Source organism: Choloepus didactylus, chromosome 9 (assembly GCF_015220235.1).
Source record: "Choloepus didactylus isolate mChoDid1 chromosome 9, mChoDid1.pri, whole genome shotgun sequence".
NCBI classification, from domain to species: Eukaryota; Metazoa; Chordata; class Mammalia; order Pilosa; family Megalonychidae; genus Choloepus; species Choloepus didactylus.
In genome coordinates, this window is record NC_051315.1 from 53,986,041 (window position 1) to 54,008,522 (window position 22,482).

The following is a 22,482-nucleotide window of genomic DNA, read 5'->3' on the forward strand; positions in this document are numbered from 1 at the left end:
TATCAGACCCTCAGACTCCATTCAACGTGCCTCTAAGTTAAATAGTTGTTTATTCCTTTAGTTTTCACATAAGCTTGTTTATTGCTTTTGAATCTGCCTGTAGAAATGCTTATTCTTGAACACTGTCTCAGAAGACCCCCTTTCTGTTTTATTATTACTTACTTGAGAATTTTCTTATAAGACACACTGATTCAGTCATTTTACATACATTTTTTACTATCACTGTATACAGACTTGTTAAGTTCAGTGACTATTTAATGTGTATTACAAGCCAGGTATAGAAGCACAAAGTAGGAGCTTAAATATTTACCAAACAAATGAATGACTGAATTAATGAATGAGCCAGGTGCTAGAGATACAGAACCAATTAAGGTGCAAAAGTTTGAACATTTAGTAATATAGATAATACTATTAATCAAAATAGACTATGTTTCTTTAGCAATGGTTATATATATGATGTAACTGGAGTTAATAAAAGTATGACGGAGATTTGCTGTTTTTCCTACTACACAATGTGTTTCATTTATATATTCATTATTATGGTTACATTTTTACTTTTAGAATCATAATAGAAAACCAGTGAGCACAAATTAAACTAATAATGTTACCATTAACTCAAAGAAATTTCATAAATATTTAAAAATAAGAATAGCATTTTCTTTAAAAACCAGTGCTAGAAACAGCATTTAGACAATTCATATGAAAAGGATATGAATGTACCAAAATCTTAATAGCAATTTTCCTAACAGGGTTTAGTGGAGTTAAAATATACAATGCAGAGGTGGCACTGAATCGGAAAATTGCCTTCCCTTTATTCAATACTATAAAAGTCTGCAAAAGAAAATATGAAAAAGAAATTACTAAATTAGATATGTGGCTTATCTGAAGTGTTTACATATGTGAAGAACTTTTTACCTGATATATTTGTTCAAATATGCTTGTTTAAACTAGTTGGTATATCATAATTATAAACAAGGTAGATGTTTTTCCCCTCATTTAACATATGGCTACAAAAAGAGTTGTGATTTACTATTATCTAATTTGTGTCTAAGGTTCAAACTCACTGATAAAAACTGATGATCCTAAACAAAATATTTTACCAAGTTGTAAGGTAGTTTTGCAGATTACATTTCTATTTAAAGCTTACCATCTCTCTCTAGCTTTGGTAACTTTTCAAATTACTCTGCACACATTGCTATTAAAACAATCTTTTATAAATATTTTAATGACATCAAGTCTTAAATTCAGTTCATGGTATCTCACTGTTGTCCCTGTTTTAAAATGTTTAAACAGACTGAATAACCTGGTTTTGCTGACTCCATAGAGTCCCCACTGAGAACGGTGAGGTGCAAAAACTTAGGATGAAATACATAATTTCTAAGTGCATTCAATTTCTTAAAATTCTATCATCTGAAATCTATATGCATTAACTTAGCATTTAAGCTACACTGTCTAGTGATTAACAACCACATTTTTCTAGGTTCATCTATTATTTTTTCCCAACAGAAGCATCTCTGCTTCAGCCAATTCAATCCACATGCCAATCATGCTCACAAACTCTCAACTTTTCCCTCAGTGACTCTGAAAATAACGAGTGTCACAGAATCCAAAAAGAAAGGTAGTACCTGAGAGGTCATCTAATACAAACTCCCTTGCATTTCAGGGAAATGTCTCTTATAACAGATTTGGCAGTAAGTTCCCACCTAGGATGATCCATTATTATATCAGAGATTCTTAGTCCTGCCTGCTTATTAGAATCTCCCAGGGAGATTTAAAATTTGCCAGTATTTGGTCCTACCCCAGACCAACTGAATCAGAATTTCCAGATGCTGGGCACAGACGTGGGTATTTTTTAAAATTTCCTCATGTGATTGTAATGTGCAGCCAGGATTGAGAATCTCTGCTCTCCAGGAATGCCATCAAAATCATCTCCTCCATCATGTCTTTCCAGATAAATCATACTGCCTTCTGATCACTCCCTATTGTTTCCCTTCACCAGTAAGTCTTAGTATATTAATTTGTACTTGTTAACACGTTGCTTGTAATTATGGTCAAGTAGCAATTTAACACGTAGGGGTTGTTACTCTGAGAACTAGGTTAGAAGTTGTTATAAGCCATTGAGTATAAAAAGCCTGCAATCTACATTTCTTCCATTTTTTTCCCCACAGTATTTAATAGTGTGGTTTGTAAATAAATACTTATTTTAATTAAATGTGGGTTTACCTTTATAAGATGGCATTTATCTTTAAGACCTATATTCCATATATCCATTTACCTAATAATATGTTTTCACCCTTTTACTAAGGGCTATATCCCTATATTCATGTTCATTGACAAACTGTATTTGAATAGGTAGAGAAATGTTTATATTGTGAGTATAAAAGGCAGGAAAAACAATTTTCTGTTCATTGCCCTTTCATATTTAAGATCAGAGAACCAATCCTTACTCAACCAACCATTTTCCATGAATCCCACTTTATAAATCTGAACAATTTTATAAACAGGATAGGTAAACTCTTCTTTTCTAGCAGGATTATCCACAAGGGCTAGTTGAAGCACAAACGCCTTAAAAGTTTTTCTTGAATTCACTGGATTAGGCCATTTAACACTGATTCAGAAAATCTAGATTCATTTAGGCAATCAACGACAACAGTAACCTGCAAAAGTTCACTTTCGACCATAATTTGAGGTGTGGTTGCTCATGTTGTTTTGAAACAATTTCCCTGAAAAAAGTAATTGCTGCTTTGAACATTAGAAGAGGATTTTACTTTGAAAGATCTCCCAAAACAGAGTGAATCAGAATGGACTGTCCCTTTAAACACTGAATCCTCAGCTCCTCCCACAATTTTAGCCTTTGTGGTACTAGTGGAATTAAAGCTGACTTGCCAATGACACCTTCATTGAATTTACAGGTTTCTGCACAGAGTAGCCATTAAGAACACAATCACAGCTTATTTCTGGAGAAAAACAACCTGACACAAAGAAAATCTGGAGTTCTGAGAAATGAGGACCAAAATAAAAATGTTTCGTATAGTGAAAGAATTAGAAGGAAAAAGGGTTGAAATTTAGGATTCTGTTCTTAATGAGAGATGTATCTAAACTGGAAATTACTTGAGAGAAGGACAAATGATTGAGGGACAAATAAATACTGTCAAGTGAAAAGTTTGGTTTCCAAGCAATGACAAGTTATCTGAGTGTTACATGAGTTACACCAGTTAAAGCACTCAAACAGAGCCTGACACAGTATGGGCACAACAGATGTTAGCTATTATTATTATTATCACTTTCACTACTCTTAAGCTATTAACCGGTTCAAGTTAAATGACACTAAAAATGCATTGTGATGATACTCATCTAATTAGCTATGGAAAATGTATCCTTAATGTATGGCAGTGAACAGTTATATAATTCTTTAGAGTTTGAGTGCCATTCACCTGCAGTATTTCATATAATTAACCCAAGCTTCATAACATATTTTTAAATTACAGAGCTTCTTCCATTAGTTCCCTCTGTCCTAAGAATCACAAACTACCTTTTCCTTTAATAGCACTTCAACCTTCTATGTTACAGACACTTTATAAGGAAAATAGTGCAACCATCAGTAGGAGGCTGGCTAGATGTCTCCCAAGATGGGCACTATGGACCAGTCAGGGCCCAGGTCTAGTTTTCAGCCATGAAGACAATGAAAACTGACTTTGTCAACATATAGAGAACAATTCTGTCTCCTGGCAGCAGATTCTCATTAACTAAGCTCAAAAGTGTGATATATAAAATCAGAATGCCAATCTATTTACACTGAGATATATTACTGTCACACAGACTGAAATAATTTCATTAGCATAACCAGCCTATTCTCTCTGTTTAAGCACATCTGTATGGGGAGACAAATTGTAATGACAAGGTTCCTTGTTGAGAACCAAGTCCAAGCAAGCTGATTTAGTCAGTCGTGGAGAATGTTTAACAGCATTTCTATTAGGGAGCACAGTGTGGCCCTCTCCAAATGAGGTGACGCTGCCACTGGGAGGAAAATGCTTTTAGTCCTATTGCTAATGGTCTTTCTCCCTTGAAAAAAGCTCTGTTATTCTCCTTTTTGTTGTTCCTCAATGTTTCCAAGCTAACCAATTCCCTTTCTTAATGATACCTCCTTTCTTTAGGTAACAATTACTTTTTTATGTAATTTTATTGAGATACATTCACACAACATACAATCATTCAAAGTGTACAATCAATTGTTCAAAGTAACAAATACTTTTAATCATGTCAGAGTAAACCATGCCCCTTGTCTTTTGAAGATATCTTTGCAAATATTTGCTTTGACTCATCATCCTAACAATTTTCTTTATCAATTCTAGAGTAAATTACTGGATTAAACTATTTTATATGAATATGAATACAAAAAGCTAGAAAGAAAGAATCTGTTTAATCAACTATTGACTTTGTTTCATATAAATGTTTCTGTTTATTATGCTGTACTTAAATGCAAGTGGAAATAAAGAGTATTATAAAGACTTTAATGGGAGAAAATATATGGTGCTGTATGCAAGTAAGCCCCAGAAAAATATATAAAGTCAATTGTGTACATATGTATATATATGCTATCGGAAGTATAAACTCAACACTCACTTTTTTATTGATGTAGTATGGGTCCAGGTCCTCCAAGGGCTCTGACACCATTTCTGGAGGAATGTCTCCATAAATAAATGGAAGGTTCTTTCCAGCTTCCAAGTCAGTATTTGGTTTTGGTTTGTCCTCATCATTATTGTCTTGTTCTCTTTTGGGTTTCTTGGCTTTCTCTTCTGCAGCACGTTTTTCGATAGCAGCAAGAGATTCTCTAGTAAAAATGTGAAAGCTTTCAGGTCCTGGGGGTACCAGCAGTGCCTGTGCCATCTTTTCATCCTGTACATTTAATTACGTTTAGCTTCTTGCATAAGAATTGCCTAGAGTTTAAAAAAAAAAAAAAAGCATGACAGGAAAGTAAGTGATAGAAAGGGAATGAGAAAATCAACCAAGATGTCATTTAATGTCACTCCTACTGCTTTTTTAGAAAGCTATAAAAATGAAGTAGCTCTTTTATTGGTGCACTACAAATTTTAACTAGGAAACATCATCATTCTAATTTTCAATAAGCCAATTTTTTAAATTCAGAAAAAGTCTGCTCTGAGCCAAGATATATTATTATATATGCTTGAAAAAAGATTAATGCCAGTAATCCTTGCCAATAAAATTGCTGACAAATATGTTATTTCTCTTACATCCCTCTCTTTTTTTTTTTTTTTTTTTTTTTTAAACACAACTTACTAAATTCCCCAGTAATGAAGTACCGGTGACAATGAAATTATTGTGGTAAATCTCAGACTCATAAACTCTCAGGGTAAAAAAGAAATTCAAGTTCAAGCAACCCAGCCACTGTTCTGATTGTCAGCATCATTGACAACTATTTTTCCAGACAAGGTCTGACTACCATCAGAGACAGTTAGCTCATTGCCTCCAGAAAAATCTATTATTTTTTGGTATTTTCTTTCGTTTACTAAGCCTAACTCTGTCTCCTTTTAGCTTCCACTTTGATCCTGCTGTGGCATCTTTTGGGGCACTAAAGAATATGTTTACTTCCTCTTCCAGTCTACTGTGCTTCAGCTATTCCAAGACAATTGCCATTTTCTTTCTGGATCTTCCTTTTGGTGTAATGGTTAAGAGTAGAGATTGTGGAGCTAGACTCCCTCTGTTGTAAACTTGACTCTGCCACCTATTAGCTGTGTGACCTCAGAAAACTCAACTCTTCATTGTTTCAGTCCTCCCTTATAAAATGGGTATAATAATAATAATAAAACAGGGTGTTGTAGGGAATAAAGGAGTTAATTTACATTGTGTTTAGAATAGATTCTGGAACGTTGTAAGCACTTTATTGGTGTCAACTATTATAAACTGATTGTCTTTGACTCCTCCCACCATTTTTCCTCTGCTATGGCTTCAAGCATCCTCACAATTCAAAACCACTCTCCTTTAACTGAGCTGGTCAAATACTAGAACCACAACTGAACACAGAGCTGATGGAATGGAACGAGAGTGTGGAGTACAGGGTACATTCACACATGTCTACGACATGTCAGGGAGAGGAAAGGAGGGAAAGTGGATATGTAGAGTGGCCCTGCTCAATTCCCTAGAGAAGGAGAAAAAAATCAATCTGTGGGAAATGTGACAAAACTGCCAAAAACACAGGAAATCGGCTACATAAATTGTGAAGCATAAGTAACAATTATTTTTATTTTGCATTGAGCCCAAGATCTAATTTTTAGAATCAAGATAGATAATAGAAACAATGACAACATAACATGATTACATTAGTCATTCCATTTTGGGGGAGCATTCCAACTACTGCATGAAAGCTACCACCAAAGTAATCTGTGACATTTTCCCCACACCCAAATGCCTCCCTCCTTCCCCCATAGACTAACTTATTCTAGTATCATGGTAGTTTATCCCTAAATGGTCTTCTAATTCTTGGCAATTCATTGCATGGATATACTGAGCTTACAGATAACAAGAATCTCTGGATCTTTTATTCACATAAGAAAAATGATATAGGTTATTAAATTATTGTTTTTATATCTGAATTACTCCAAGGCTAGGCTGGGTGTCTCAGCTTTTCCCGTACAAGAGGAATTGAGGTTTGCCCGATATTTGGAGATGCTAAGACATTAAAGTATACAATAAGCAGAGCTGCAGAGCTTCTTACTGCTGTTTAGAAACCTCTCATAGTTCTTTGGCTCTTCTATTTCCATTTTCTTCTCTTTGCTGTTGTTCTCTGTGACCTTATTATACAGAGCTCTTAAATAATCTTATATTCATATTAGAGAAGACTTTTAAAAATTAATTTTTACCAATGCCTTGGCATGGAATATAGATTATTAATGAATATATGTGCATTAATTTATTTAAATGTATCAAATTTAATATACAAAAATTTCCCCAGAACTATCCTTACAAGGACAAAAAGAAAAAAAAGATCATAGGACACAAAGACCAAAGACCCTGTGTGTGTGAATGTGTGTGAGTAAAGCAAATGCATCTCTCTGTTCATCAATAGAAAGGTTATGATTAAAAATATCCTATTACAGGATAGGACCAAAGAACAAAACTTCAAGAGACCTCAGGAATCATTTATTCAAAAAGTAATGCTTGGGAGCCTACTATGTATCAACATTGTGCTTGGACCAGGCATCCATGATCCCTGGCCTGAAGAAGCTGACAGTCCAGCTGGAGAGAGAAATGTTAACAAAATAATTACAATACAATTATACACAAGGTTGATTATCTGAGGTGTATAAAAGGGAGCAACTGACTCTGCCTTGGGAAGAGGAGAGGTTGAGGGAGTGCTTCAGGGAAGTTCCCTAAGGAAGTGATATTGGAGTAGGTTTTGTAGACTAGTTGGAATTTGGCAGGGGGATGTTGGTGGTAGTTAGGAGAGGATTGGTAGGAAGACATAGCAGTAGAGATACATGCTAGGCAGGGGGATAGCATGTGCATGGACACAGAGACAAAAAACAGAAGGGGGTGTTTGTTATGGGTGGAGACCAATCTGCACAAAAGGGGAAAAGGGTAAGACTGGAGAGTTAGGTTGTATATAGATCATAAGGGCCTTGTAAAATATACTAAGGTAAGCCATGGGTGGGGGGGTAAGTGACACGACAATTTGAATATTAGAAAGATGATTGATCTAAAGGGTAGACAAGTGGGGAGTGACTCAAGAGTCATGGTTCTCAAATGTTTTAGTTTCCAGACTCCTTTATGCTCTTAAATTTATTGATGATACTGAAGAGCTTTTGTTTATGGGAAATTTATTTATCCATATTTACCATGTTAAAAATTAAACCAGACATTTAAAACTTTTTATTATTTTAAAATTATGGTAAACCCTTGCATGTTTATATAAGCAACCATTTTTTAATGAAAATAATGACATTATCCCAAACTAAAAGAATTTAATGAGATGAATGCTTTACATTTTAGTAGATCCCTTTACTGTCTGGCTTAATGGAATACAGTTAGGTTTTCATCTTTGCTTCTGTGTTTAATATGTTATGATATTGATATTGTTGTTTTGATTGAAGCATGTGAAGAACCCCCCTCCCCAATACACACACAGATATGTAGCTGGAAAAGGGAGGTGCATTTTAATCACCTTTTCAAATAATTGTGAATATTCTTCTTTGATACTACACCAAAACTCTACAAGTGACAGTTTCTCAAGTTATGGAATCTAAAACCATAACAATCTTGCCCTTTGAATGGATCTTTTAACCACGCAGCATTTTGTACAGTCATGCATGGGTCACTTGAAAAGCATGTGTACACTTTTATGCAGATCTTCCAAATTTTGAAAAATTTTATTATATAATATCTAAAAACCACATTTGTTAACATCACCACTGATCTTACCAGAAAAGGTTGTCAACCTCCCAGTGGCAGGTAAAATTTTCCAAACTTTCAATTTCCACTTGAAAGCTCAAATTTTAACACTGGCAACAAATGCTGTCATTTGCTTTTTCTGAAGTGACAGGCTTTTCCTTCCTTCATATTTGAGAAAATAACTGCTGAATACCAAAGTCTGAATAACCACAGTTTGTCAGTCATTCTTTGAAGTGAAAATAGTGTTCATGAATAAAAAAGTAGCTTGTTCAGCTCCCAAGGCAGCCATCATGCTTCAGTATGCAGCAGAACAGCTTCAAGTATTCTTCCCATTTCATCATACAGAACATTCAAATGACTTGTTCTCTAGAGTCAAGATTTAATGAAATTAATATTTATTGCATCATAAAAGAGGTCCTTAACTGAAACAGGCATTTTTTCTTACTGTGAGTGTGTGGCGGTAAAGATTATAAGGACTGCTGCTACTATCTGGTGCAACTGCCTTGATTCCTCCTAAGGCACTAGCAGTTTAATCCATTATTTTTGCACTATATTTGTAAATGCCAAAACAATGGGAAAAAAGGGGGGCAAATAACATCTTTCCATTATTGTGAAAATATTTTAGCCCTCGCTGCTCCCCTAAATGGAGCTCAGGGATCTGCACTTTAAGAACAACACTTTGAGAACAGCTGTGCCAGAACAAAGCAGTTGGACACTACTCCAGGAGTGTAAGAGAAAGGGGATGAAGATCTGTCTGCAGTGCTAGTACTTAAGGGCTTGGGCTTGGAAATAGATCTGGATTCAAGTTCCGGCTTTGCTACATTCTAATAGTGTGACCTTGAACAATTCATGTGACCCTTAGAATCTCCAGGTTCCCCATAGGTGTAAAGGAGATAATGGTAGCAGTGATAGCACATACTTCACATAGTTAATGTGACATTTAAGAGAGAAACACACCCAGAGGGTAAGCACAGTGGCTACAAGATAGTAGGCCTTCACTAGGTTAGGGTGCAAAACAAACTGTGGCTAAAAAAGTGTATTCAAGATACAATTAGGAGAGAAAATCAACAAGATTTTGTGACTGACTTGATCCTAGAGTTGAAGAAGAGTTATGGGGGTAAGCTGATTCCCAGGTTTCTGGCTTAAGCCACTAACTGTCATCAATCCAACAAAGAAGTTGAGAAGGTGTGTAGGGGATGATAATAAATTCTGTCTAGTTTGAGATGCCTGTGAGACACCTAGGTATGTAATTAAATTACAGGCTTGAGACTCAGGAAAGCTGTCTGGGCTGGGGAAAAGTAAATTAAGGAGTCACTGAAGTTGAAGCTAAGCATTTGTATGACACTGACTAGGAAAGAACAGTGGAAAGATAAAGAGGCAGAACTCCTTTGCCTACAGTTTTTAAGGAGAGGGAACATAGAGATATCGGACAATGAAAACAGAACGGTTACATAGAAAGCAAAAGAGGATTTTCCAATCTGATAATTAAAAGGCATACATTGGATTTGATAGTTCAAGTTCCTTCCTTTGAAATAAATAAGGAAGCAGGACAGAGAAGATAAGTAATCATCACTGAAATGTCTACTGACATATACAAGTTGTTCCTTTAAGGTGAAACACTTTCGATACACTCTATTTTTGACTGACTTTTCCTATATAGTTGACATTTTTTTATTGAATCTTACTATTTTGTGATTTGATTTAAAAAGTCTAAGCTGAAAAAAAAGTCTAAGCTGTATCTAAATAATATCTGAAAAGTAGACTTGTATAGCTCTATTCAGTTTTCCAAGCTCATGCATGTATCAGTAGACTATGATACTAACATAAACTTATGAACCTCTTTGATGCAAACCAATATTATGAGTACACAATTAATACTTGTTTATGAATCAAAATCTGAAGAAAAAAGCATAGTAATCATTTGGGATTCTATGGCATTAGAGAGGCAAAGATAAAACAATTTTTTTTTCCATTAGTCATATGGCTCATGGGTTCTCAACCAGCCTAATTTTCCAGAATAGCAGACAGTTTGGCAAATTGTATTGGTTATAACCTATTATCATCAGTAGTCTCTCTCTCTCTGTAGGGATTTTTATGATTATGTTGCAGACAAAATCGATTAGTTCTGGTCTGTTCCCTTGGAAACAAAGTTATGTTAGGCGGCTATAAATTTGCCATCTTTCAGGATGGAAAGTTGTTTTGTCTCATACAACTTGAGAAAGTAGGAAAAAATGTCCACGATATAGTTTCATATCTTTGTTGATGAGAGAGCAAGTTGTGTGAGAAAGACTGGGGCCATTACTGAGGAAAGAAAATCCTCTGTTTTCTCAGTATCAACAAAAGAGACTATTACAGGAAAGTAATCCTCTAAAAGACTTGATGAACCAATTAATTACTCTTCTATTTAATAAAGTTATTTATTTTGCCAATGAATTTTTCATTTTGGGCTAATCATTATCTAGTATTTACCATATTTTCTCAGGCAGCATATGTGACCAAAAAGCTAGTATTTTAAGGTATAAGGTATACCTAAAGCACATTATAATGATTACCAGTGGGTACTTCTGAAGGCAGAATTAAATACTCTTTTTCAGATATCAAAAGAGTTATTGAAATCAACCTGGTTGGTGTGTCTACCAATCTAGTTGGTTTTGTGGATTAAATAATATTAATAGATAACATTCTCTTGAATTATTACTATATTTCAGACACTCTTAAGTAATTTATGCATATTGACTCATTTTATTGCCATTACAATCTTATGATGTTGACACTATTATTATTCCCATTTTAAAGATCAAGGAAGTTTGATAACTTCCCCAAATCTTGAAGCTAATAAGCAAATGAGGATTCAAACCCAGAGAGTTCAGAAAAGGAGCCTGGGTCCCTAAACCTACAAAATGAGAAGATGCTTAGTACATGCTGAAATGGAAATGAGAATAAGTCAACCACCATATTGGGAGACTACTATTATAAGAAATATAGCAAAATAGTCCTCACCTTTATTTTGATGCAGAAGAGAAAACAAACAGGAAGGCATTAATTACAAACATCTAATAAATACATGTTCACATATATATAGATAACGTCTAATAGATACATGTTCACATATGTATTGAACAAATTGGACTTATGTAAAGGTAAATTAAGAGCTTAGGCTAGCTGTTTCTACGTGTGTGCCCTCAGTGTGTTGTCAAGGAATTCAATATTACTATTGATCTGAATAAATCTCTCAGGGAATTAACTCTGTAGCAAGGACATTACTTGCCGTGGCTAAATAGAAATGGTGACTTTCTCTACCATTGTTCTGCTTATTAGCTAAGAACATGCTTGCTAACACATAAATATTATACATTAAATTTGCTAACTATTTAATAAGAAAATCTATTTCAGCCTTTCTCTACCTGAATTCAAAGTCACACCTCTGAAAAAAATAGCTGAGTAAAAAAGCACAAGCTTATCTCTGTTTTCATAACAATTTTTATTTTGGAAATAATAATTAGCTTTTAGATGGTATTCCCTGTGTTGTTCTCCTCATCAGACAATTTAGAGCTCAGAGACAATTGCTAACTAATAATAATTAACATTATAATAGACAAATCAGCATCATTGGTTTTATTAACTCTTGAATTTTTCTACTGGATGTTTGCAAATTGAAGTACGTTGTGTTTGGTCTCCCCAACATCTATTCTATTACAGATGCCTCGTCCAAGCCCTTGCCAATCACTAGTTAAGGAATAGGTATGTGATCCAATTCTGGCCAATGGGAGATGAGAGGAATTCTGCCAGGTTGGTGTCTGTAAAAGGTTTCTTCATCCCTAAGAGAGAGATGGAGGAAGAGACAGCACTTCTTGTCCTCTAGACCATATCATGTCAGGATAAGACACAGGGTACTGCTTCACCTATTTTACCACCATAAGGGGAGCCATTCTGAGGGCAAAGCCAACACAATGAAGGTGGCAGATCACAGAAACAGATCTGCCCTTGGGCCCTTGATGGGCCCCTCAGCCCTTGGACCCAAACAACCTCTGCACTACGTGTTATGTTCAATAAACATCTTTCTTGAACAAGATAATTTTAGACAATTTTTCTATTTAGTTGCAGCTGATACACAAAACAAATAATATTCCTTGGTCTGCTCAAAAACTTGGCTAGTCTGAAGGCCAGGTCACAACTAAATGCTAACCATATATTTGGATGTCCTTTACCCCATGTGAACAGGTGAGCTAGGGATCCAATTACCAAATAAATATAATAAAATTCAAAGTAAATACAATCCAGGGTAATTTACTAAATACACAGGATTAATATCTCTCTTAAAAGAAAAGAATTAAAAAGCTGGTTAATGGCTCTCTTCCTTACATCAGTAGTCTTTAGCATCAATCAATTCCCCAAGGTCCTCTTCCCCACGTCTACATCTACATGTTTACCTCTTTGGAGAAACAAACTCTTTGGAGAAGGCAGGGGGATCACTCCTCTGCCTTCCTTTTTCTACAGTTGCCCTTGTTAGCTAATAAGAGATTTTAGTTTACTTTTCACAAGCAAATTTATACCCAGTAGTAGTTTAAGTACCTTAGATAGTCACAGCTCCTTCTTCTAGAAAAGCTCCAGACCCCTTCTGCGAATTATCTCATTCATTCTTATAATATCCCTAGAAGAGATTCTGTGGGCTTTTTTTTTCCAGTTGGCCACTCTGCCATAAATCCTTGACAGATATCTCATCCCTGACAAACTCTGACATGGCTTGGCTTCAGCTTTCTTGCTCCATGATCTGTGTAGAAAGAGGTGAAGTTAGTATAGCATCTTTGGCATTTTGAATGAAGTTAAGTAGGTGCCCTTGCCCTGTCTGAGTTTCAGTACTGTTGTTTACTTGCAGCCTTAGATCAAGAAAGCAGGGTTCTGCAAAGCAGAATATTTGGTCCTCAACAGCAACATGTTCTGGCATGCTTAAGGAAGGATAAGGCCGGGAACCTCTGTGAGAATCCTGGGGTGTAGTGGAGGCTCTCCTTCCTTCTTTGGCAGCCTCAGTTCACTTGTTTTCTGAAGGAAAGCTGGAGCTCCAGAGCCTCTTTCTGTCTTTTACCTCCTACTGCTTCCTTTCCTCCTCTCCCCTCTTTACTTTTTTCCCTGGCTTCTTCACCTCAAAGACCAAAGAAGTAGAAAAATGGTCAACGTTGGGGTTGTGGGTCATTATTTTAGTTCCTTTTCTAGCTCCTTTTTCCTTCTACCTATAACCATGTTTGATTGGTTTACTAAGGTAAGACTAAACGTTATTCAATGACTTCTAAGAATAAATTTTGGACAAGCCAAGGGGAAAAGCCAGCATGCTAAACCAATGCATAATACTAACCTAAATATAATAATCCTATGTCATACTCCTTTCAGCTGTAACTATTAGCAATGGCTTTGCCCAGTTAAAACAATAGTGATTATTTCAAAGGACAATACATACGACTCTAAAACCAGAAATTGATATTTAAAAAAATATTTATTTCAATTCACTTAAGCAATGCTTATAAACCAAACTGGTTTATGGATTCTTGCCCATAAATCTCTCTTATAATGTACTGTAACACAAATCACTAAATCTCACTTTTTTTTCTTTTATACATAATCTATTAAAATCTTTGTCTCCAGATGGGACCTCCCTTCTAAGCCACCAATCTATTCTCTTCTGTTACCAGAGTGATCTTTCTAAAACACTCATTCTACCCTTATTAAAATCTGTCAGTGGCTCTCAGTGAGCTATAGTCACCTCAGCAAAGTGTGCACGTCTTCACGATTTGGCCTTGGCCTGTCCTCTCTTACCTCTCGTCTCATGGTAACACTGACCTGGCCATACCATTCACTAGCTATGTGACATTGAACATATTACTTAACCAGTCCAATTTTTAGTTCCCCATTTGTTTAGGGGATTATAATGCCCATTAAAAGAGGGTTGCTGTTAGAATTAAATGAAAGTATGTGTGTGTGTGTGTATATATATATATATATACACACACATATAATGACTTGTATAATAGCTGGTATATAGTAGGTTTTCCATAGAAGCTGGAGCTGTTAGTAGTATTCTTAGTAATAGGCATAGTAATGATAGTATTGCGGTTATTATTATTATCCTGTTCCACTACTTAGCACCTGTGAGACCTTGGGCAAACTACTTAAATCTTTGAACTTCAGTGGCCTTTTTCTGTAAAATGAGAATAATATTAATAACACCCATCAGATGTGGAGGCTGAAGCATTAAATTATTAAATAAATTTATAGCTATTCAAGAAATATTAGTTCCCTTTATTTCACAGCTATAAGCTTAATAAATGTTACTTCCTTTCTATTTACAGCACACAAGTAACTGGGTTTTACAAACCTATGCGTCCAGCCTGATATATAATGAGCTTGATGTTAAATAAAATACATCAGTTTAAAGCGGCAAATCAAACCTTTTTCCCCAAAGTATTTGAGGGTTCTTTCATGGGGACATGGAGCTGGGAGGACAGGGGACAGAGAAGGATGAATATGTAGGAGGAAATAAATTGAGGAGAGGTAGGAGAGAGGAGTTTGAGAAAGCATCCCAGAAGGTTCTGATTTACTTGAATTCTCTCTCTTCTTCCTACCGTTACGAAAATCACCGATTTACAGAGTGAAGAAAATTTATCTCATGGTCTGGGCCCAAATGGAAGAGATTTTTTCCAGTCCCAAGTACCCATTGGAAATAGCTGTGGTTTTTGCACATGACTTCATGCTCCAATTTAGTTCAGAACAAGCTGCATTGTATTTTAATGGGATCTCTATCTCACTCATCTTTAAAAGGAAGCTATGGCTTACCGATTAATTGTAATGTAAAATTGAACTCCTTGAGTTAAGAAGAGAATGAGGCCTTTAAAGCAGTTCTAGACTTTAGTGAGCAAACGAGTCACTTGAACTACTTGTTAAAGATGTTCCATCTCCAGACAATCTGAAAGAGACACCTGGGGTAGGGCAAAGGATCTGCATTTTTACAAGCTCCCTAAGTGAATTTGGGGCAGGTAGACTACTCCACATGGACTACATGTGGAGAAAGGTTGTTCTCAAAGAAAAGAGTAGAGTGATTATACAATCAAGTGTGGAATTTTGCTTTATTTTCCCCAGTACCTAAGCACAAATGGAAGCACATTGGAGCTCATGAATTTTACTGTATTGTAGAGGGGGCGCGGAACAAACAAATCCTAAAAACTGCACATAAAAACACAAACTGAGGGAACTAAACTGAGGGAAGAATTTATTGATTAGGACATAGTTTAAGGAACACTAGGTAACAGGCTCAACAGGTATCTTACATTTAATTTTGTAAAAGGCTCATACAAGGTTTAATCAAATAAGTTTTATAGTGATGGCTAAAATTAACTAAATTCAGTGAATTCCCTTTAGAAGGTGGTAAGATAGTTCAGAAACTGCTTTCACATTATATAATACAAGTATTGAACCTAGAGAGCCTCAAAAAAAAAAAAAATGGTTAGCCTGTCTTTGAAATTATCTTAATAGAATTTCAGAATTTTGGAAATTAAGGGGAATTTCTTCATTTCACAAGCGAGGAACTGGTAGCTCAAAAAGCATTACAGAAGCTTTTTACCCTGAAAAGGGGAAGTGTCATAAGCTGAAGACCCTTGGAAAAATTTGCTTTAATTTTATTGTGCTTAACACATTTCTATTTTTATATAATTTTAATTGAATTTTGAGTTTATATTCCCTTTTGTGTTATTTTAGTTTATCCTGACAATTTATTTATCCTTTAAGACCTGCTGGTCCCCAGTGAGGTTTTTTTCTTTGCCTTCCTATATAGCTCTATTGTTTTTCAACCAATTTGCCTTTTTAGTTTATCCTGTTACTGCTTTTTTTTTTTTTTTTGCCATTTATGCTATTTTATTTTCTTTCAATCTGTTTTATCTTTCTTGATGATGACAGAGTGATGTACCTGCTTCAGAATTTTTCCAGATCAAAACCATTTCTGTCATGCATTAGGCTGTTAAACTCTGGGGAATCAGTGACTACTTTAAAGTGCTGAAGCAAATCCAAAGATGCTCACTAAAGAACTCACAGCTTTGGCAGCAGCTCCCTGGTAGCATCTCCCCACTGTAAAGGGGGCAGCTTTCCATCTGGGTGGGAACACTGGTTGGCTCCTCAATCTCTGTAACAGGGCAACAGTTCTACCTTCACCTGCTCATTTGGTTTCTAAGGCTTAGGGCTCTTATGAAGGAAGTGACTTCAAAAGTCATGATATGAAGTGAAATACTGGAAGTTTGTCTAGGAAGCAAAGGATAGATCTGTTCCTCTGGGTGTGCCAGAGATTCTCTTTGGATCAAGTTTGACCATCAGAAAGCTTCACAGTAGCCCACGTTAACTTAAAATCTGGAATTTCTTTCTTTGAATTGTATAAATTTCATTTCTGCATTTACTGTCAAAGCCTTGAGACCACTGCCCAGGAGACTCAGATCTAAATGTACATTTTTAAAGAGTAAGTTCATTAACCCACAGTCTTTAACAGATTTATCATATACATATTCTCCATTTCCCTTGTCTTCAACTTCTCATTGAGCATATATATATATATATACACCACTTTACATCAATTGTTATTAAAGAGGTGAAGTATGGTAAAACTCAAGTCCCTTTAAATATGTGATTTAAAATATTTATTAAGTATAATTTTAATGTTTCTTATAAACAAACCATTTTTCTCAGACTATACTTAATTTTAAATGAAAATAAATATTAAAAATTGAACTTGGAAGCACAGGATTCTATAATTGATCCTTTCCAGGTCTGAATTGATTTTTCAGGTCATTCAGTTTCACCAATCTATAGTTTATAGCAGTGACTCTCAAAATTTAGCCTCAGAATCTCCTGGTGGAATTGTTAAACCAGCTGCCAGGTCCCATCCCAGAGTTGTTGAGTCAGAAGGTTCATGTGGGGACTGAAAATTTGCATTTCTAAGAAGTACACAGATGAAGCTGATTTGGCTGGCCCAGGAATACCACTTTGAGAAATGGCTGATTTATAGAACTGAGCCCTTTACATTTTTTTGAGGTTAGAAACATATTTTCTATCTCCAGTCATACCTCTCTCATTTTTATGAATTCTCAGAGATGACAGTGATGGCTTCTTCAGTCTCATTTGTTCCTTCATTGACTATCCCGTGGTGTAAAGCTCCTGTACCTGGAACCTTGAAATGATTTATGGCAGTACTTCACAGAAGCCTGCCATAGTTTTCTGACCGTCTCCCTACTTCCAGCCTCCCATATAACCTATTTTCATCCCAGCAGCCAGAGTGATCTTGGGAAAACAGAAATAAGTTCATCTCATTTCTCTTCTCAGGACCCTCCCAGGAGCCACCCAGAGAAAAGGCCAAAATCCTTACAAATGCCTACGAGGCCTTATGATCTGGCCTTCTGGTTATCACACTAAACTCACCTCTTCCTACTCCCCAACTCACTCCTCTCAAGTCATACTGACCCCTGGCTGTCCTCTGTACCTGCCAGGACATAAAGACGGTTTCTTCTTCCTGGAGGGCTCTTCCTCTAGACAGCTGAACAACTAAAGCCCTAATTTCTTTCAAGTCTTGGCCAAAAGTTGACCTTCTCAAAGAGGTCTACTTCTGCTTCCCCTCCAACTATTTACCTTGATCAGTTGTTTCCAAAGCACTTATCACCTGGTCGCATATTATATAATCTATTTATTTGTAATGTTATTTTTCATTTTCTGTTTCTCCCAGGTAGAATGTAAGCCTCAAAGGGGCTAGAATTTTTGTCTTTTTTGGTCTTTTTTGTTTGCCAGAAAATCCCAAGTGCCTAAAACTGTGCTGGGGACATAGTAGGTTCTCAACAAACATCATTTGAATAAATGAATGATTTTATTTTGTTTTCTCAAAAAATTGTAAAAGTTTTGTTTAGATTTAATATTTAGAAATTCAGCCCACATATATTCTTCAGAAGTAATATATATTCTATTTATAACATATTTTACAATAGCAATATCTAGAAAAATGGAAGTGCCCACCAATATAGGATTGCCTAGGCAAATAAGGTAAGATTATTGTCATTAAGATGATGAAACATAAAAGGGCTCTGTGTAGAAACAACAAAAGCCAAGTTCTTTATAAACACCATATTTCCCACTAAGTAGTCCTATTTAATCTAGATCAACATACATACATTAAAATCCTGTTAACCTCCAAGATCATTGTATAACTATGCTTAGTTTCCTGGACTGTCTTGAAAACACAGAAAATTGAGGACTGACTGCTTTATTCAAAGAATTTCCCCTTCCAAAATGTCTTTGAGACATAATAATAATGGTAATAAAAAACACTGATTGAACCCTTGCTATATGCCAAGCACTGCTTAGCTCATTTAATCTTCACAACCCTATGAGATGTATCTGCTGTCATTTTGCAGATAAGGAAACTATAAGGTTCTGAGAAGGTAAGTAACTTACCCAAGTCTATGCAGCTAGTAAAAATGTTACCAAAAAATCCAGGGACATTTTTGCTTCAGAAAAAATAATCAAAGGCCCTCTAAAAATATGTTATCAATCTACTTCTTTTATTTCATCTTATATACTCTCCTGCATATACACTCTTCTCTAGTCAAAGTGATCTACTTGTCATTCCTTGAAAATCCCCAGCTTCTGGGCCTCTACTTCAAAAATATTCCCTCTGCCTAAAATATCATTCACCTACCCGTTAAAAGCCTACCTACACTTTAAGCAGTCAGAGTGATTTTGCCTTCCTCTGAACACCCTTAGCAAATACATATTGTTTCTAAAATTTATATAGCAATTATAACATTCTGTCTAATGTTGTTATTGAAGATGTAGCTTATTGCTTCTACCACATTTACTGATAAATTTCTTGAGGAGAGGGACTTATTGAGTAACTACTGCAGTAAACAGGAAACTAGATTCCTATTAAATACACTTACCTATAAGAAATCCTAGAACTGCCCTGCCCGAGATGGTAGCCACTTGCCACCCATAGCTATTGTGTACTCGAAAAGTGGCTAGTGCCATGTTAAATGATAATATTTTGGCATGTTGGGTTAAATGTCATCAATACAATCAATTTCTTTCTTTTTTTTTTACTTTTTTGATGTTAACTTCTAGAAAATTTAAAAGTACATATATGGGTTCCATTCTATTTCTATTGGATAGCACTGGTCTAGTATACACCTTCCTCCTACCACATCACTCTCCTCCAAGCGATCAAACCCATGAACAAATGGAGGAATTAAGAAAGGAGAATACGTTAAGCAAAATGTCAGACACAAAAGGACAAATATTTTAGGATTTCACTGATATGAACTAATTATAATATGTAATCTCATAGATAGAATATAGAATATAGGTTACCAGGAGATAGAATGAGGCTAAAGAATGGGGAGCAGTTGCTTGATATGTGCAGAATGTTCAGCTAGGTTGAACTTAAACATTTGGAAATAGACAGAGGTGACAGTAGCACGTTATTGCATGAATAATTAACAGCACTGAATGTTGTGTGAATGTGGTGGAAAGGGGATGTTTAGAGTCATGTATGTCACCAGAAGGAAAGTTGAAGGTTAAAACATGGAAATGTATAACAATGAATCTTGAGGTGGACAATGTCTATAATTAACTGTCTAAATATAAAAAATTTGTTTCATGAACTAGAGCAAATGTACACTATTATAAGGAGTTAATAATAGAGGGGTATGGGGAAAATGTACCTATTGCAAACTGTGGACTATAGTTAACAGTGATATTTTGATATTCTTTCATCAACAGTAACAAATGAACCATATCAATACTGTGGGTCAATAATGGGGGTGGGGGGCTAAGGGGTATGGGAGGATTAAGGTTTTCTTTTTTGCTTTTATTTCTTTTCTGGAGTAACAAAAATGTTCTGAAATTGATCATGGGGATGTATGCACAACAATGTGATGATTCTGTGAGACGTCAGATGGTTTGTATGGTGTGTGAATATCTCAAAATTGCATTAAAAAAAAGAAAAGTGGATTCTCTTATTTTGAGATATTCTATAAAGGGGGTGGGGATTTCTGGATATATAGTTTGTTTATTTTACATGGTCAGAAGGTCATTTTTTTTGTCCTTAACTCATAGGATTTTGAACCAAGAAACAATATAGTGAAAAAGCTACTTTTTCCATAAACAAACATTCTGTGTGTGTGTATGTGTGCAGCAGAGCAGAAACCATATGTAAATCTGAGTATAACAGATTTACAGGAAGCTTTTTGTTTTGAAATAAACTGGCCACATGGCAAAAAGAAAGCAAACTGCACTCTCAGACCAGTAGTCAATCCTTGATCCCTATTCTTACTTTAACATCAGTTTTGCTTCATCTGTAATAGACAGCCCTGAGTTACCCTCAGCCATATTTCCCCTCCCCTTTGCTGGTACTGTGTTCTTTAGGCAGTTTCTTTCCCAGGCAAACAAAGACTGTTTACTGGCTGTAATCAGAATGACAGCCCACTGTTTTAACAGCTGAGTGCTAAGAGTCGATTGCCATTTTCACTTGGCAACCTGAGGGAACTTTAGAACTGGGATATTGAGGTATAGCTTGGGTTATGTCAAGATGACAAGTCTTTACAGTCTATTTCTCCACAGGTTACCTGCACTCCTTTGAGGTTTAAAATACAGATGACTGGATTTATCTAGCCTAGAGCAGAGGGGTTTTAATTACTGCCTTCAGATCAGTGCTAGTGGCAAACATGATTCTTCAGTCAGCCAAAAACGGCCACATGAAGAGGGCTAGGCCTCTCTCCTAAGCATGCCCCATGAATATACGGTTTTAATGCTAGGAGTCTCATCACCTGAGGTGGCGCCACAGAAGAAGGTGTAACAGAATGGAGCAACTTATCAGAAACAATTTTAATGAAAATATAAGGAAGAGCGGGAGAAGCAAGGAATGAAATCTGAAATTCAGGCAACATCTATTCTCAGACTTGTCTCTGCTACCACTTGGCTGTGATATGTTGAACAAGTCACTCAACATCTCATGAGTTTAGTTTCCACATCTGTTGAAAAAGTTGATGGGGGCGGGGTGTGGAGGAAAATTGACTGGTCAATCTATAGTGTCACTTTTATCCCTAAAATTCTAGTTCCAATGTCCAGACTCTTGGGCTCTGTACTCAGGTGTTCATCCCTCTGAGAGAACATGGCTTTAGAGTATGGCAATAGCCTTATAATCTTCACAAGTCACTGAATGCTGGACTAATCATGTTACTAAGGCAGTCTGTGCAATACTCATTAAAGAATGGATATTTTTTTAAACAGAATACTTTAGTGGACCAGGTTCTTGCAAAGGTCATCTCCAGCTCAAAAACAAACAATGTTTTCAACGAATAAATAATATTAATGAATGCTTTGAGTAGAGCATAGCTTCAAGTTTTGTTGCTGAAAAGAACCATCATCTCAAAGCCTTCTTACTCCGGATTTTCAATTCTCTATACATCATCTCTTCCTGAAATGCTAATATAAAAAAATCTCATCTGAAAAATTCTATATAAAAAATAGTTGAATAAAAGCCACAAAACTTTAAGTTTGGTATTAAGTGAAATATGAAAAATGCTTTGTTTAATACTGCCCTTAGGGGCGGGGCAAGACGGCAGACTGGTGAGCTGTAAGTTTTAGTTACTCCTCCAGGAAAGTAGGTAAAAAGCCAGGAACTGCGTGGACTGGACACCACAGAGCAATCTGTCTTTGGGCATACTTCATACAACACTCATGAAAACGTGGAACTGCTGAGATCAGCGAAATCTGTAAGTTTTTGCGGCCAGAGGACTCGCGCCCCTCCCTGCCAGGCTCAGTCCCGGGGGAGGAGGGGCTGTCAGCTCCGGGAAGGAGAAGGGAGAACTGCAGTGGCTGCTCTTATAGAAAACTCATTCTACTGATTCAAACTCCAACCATAGATAGACTGAGACCAGACACCAGAGACTCTGAGAGCAGCCAGCCCAGCAGAGAGGAGACAGGCATAGAAAAAAAACAACACGGAAAACTCCAAAATAAAAGCAGAGGATTTTTGGAGTTCTGGTGAACACAGAAAGGGGC

The 22,482-nt window shown here is 36.0% G+C and overlaps 1 protein-coding gene across 7 annotated transcripts in view; it reads right to left on the reverse strand.

The window, feature by feature from the left end:
* Positions 1–22,482, reverse strand: part of SCN3A (sodium voltage-gated channel alpha subunit 3) — a 114,988-nt gene that overhangs the window by 81,901 nt on the left and 10,605 nt on the right. For 6 of the 7 annotated variants that reach the window (XM_037849287.1, XM_037849285.1, XM_037849282.1 and 3 more), the window contains exons 2-4: positions 12,979–13,177; positions 4,624–4,937; positions 713–831 (exon numbers count right to left, since the gene is read on the reverse strand). In XM_037849287.1, the coding sequence (XP_037705215.1) occupies positions 713–831; positions 4,624–4,887 (383 nt within the window). In that variant the 5' untranslated portion in view covers positions 4,888–4,937; positions 12,979–13,177. The remainder of the gene's footprint in view (positions 1–712; positions 832–4,623; positions 4,938–12,978; positions 13,178–22,482) is intronic. The other variant, XM_037849283.1, reaches the window with a different exon arrangement.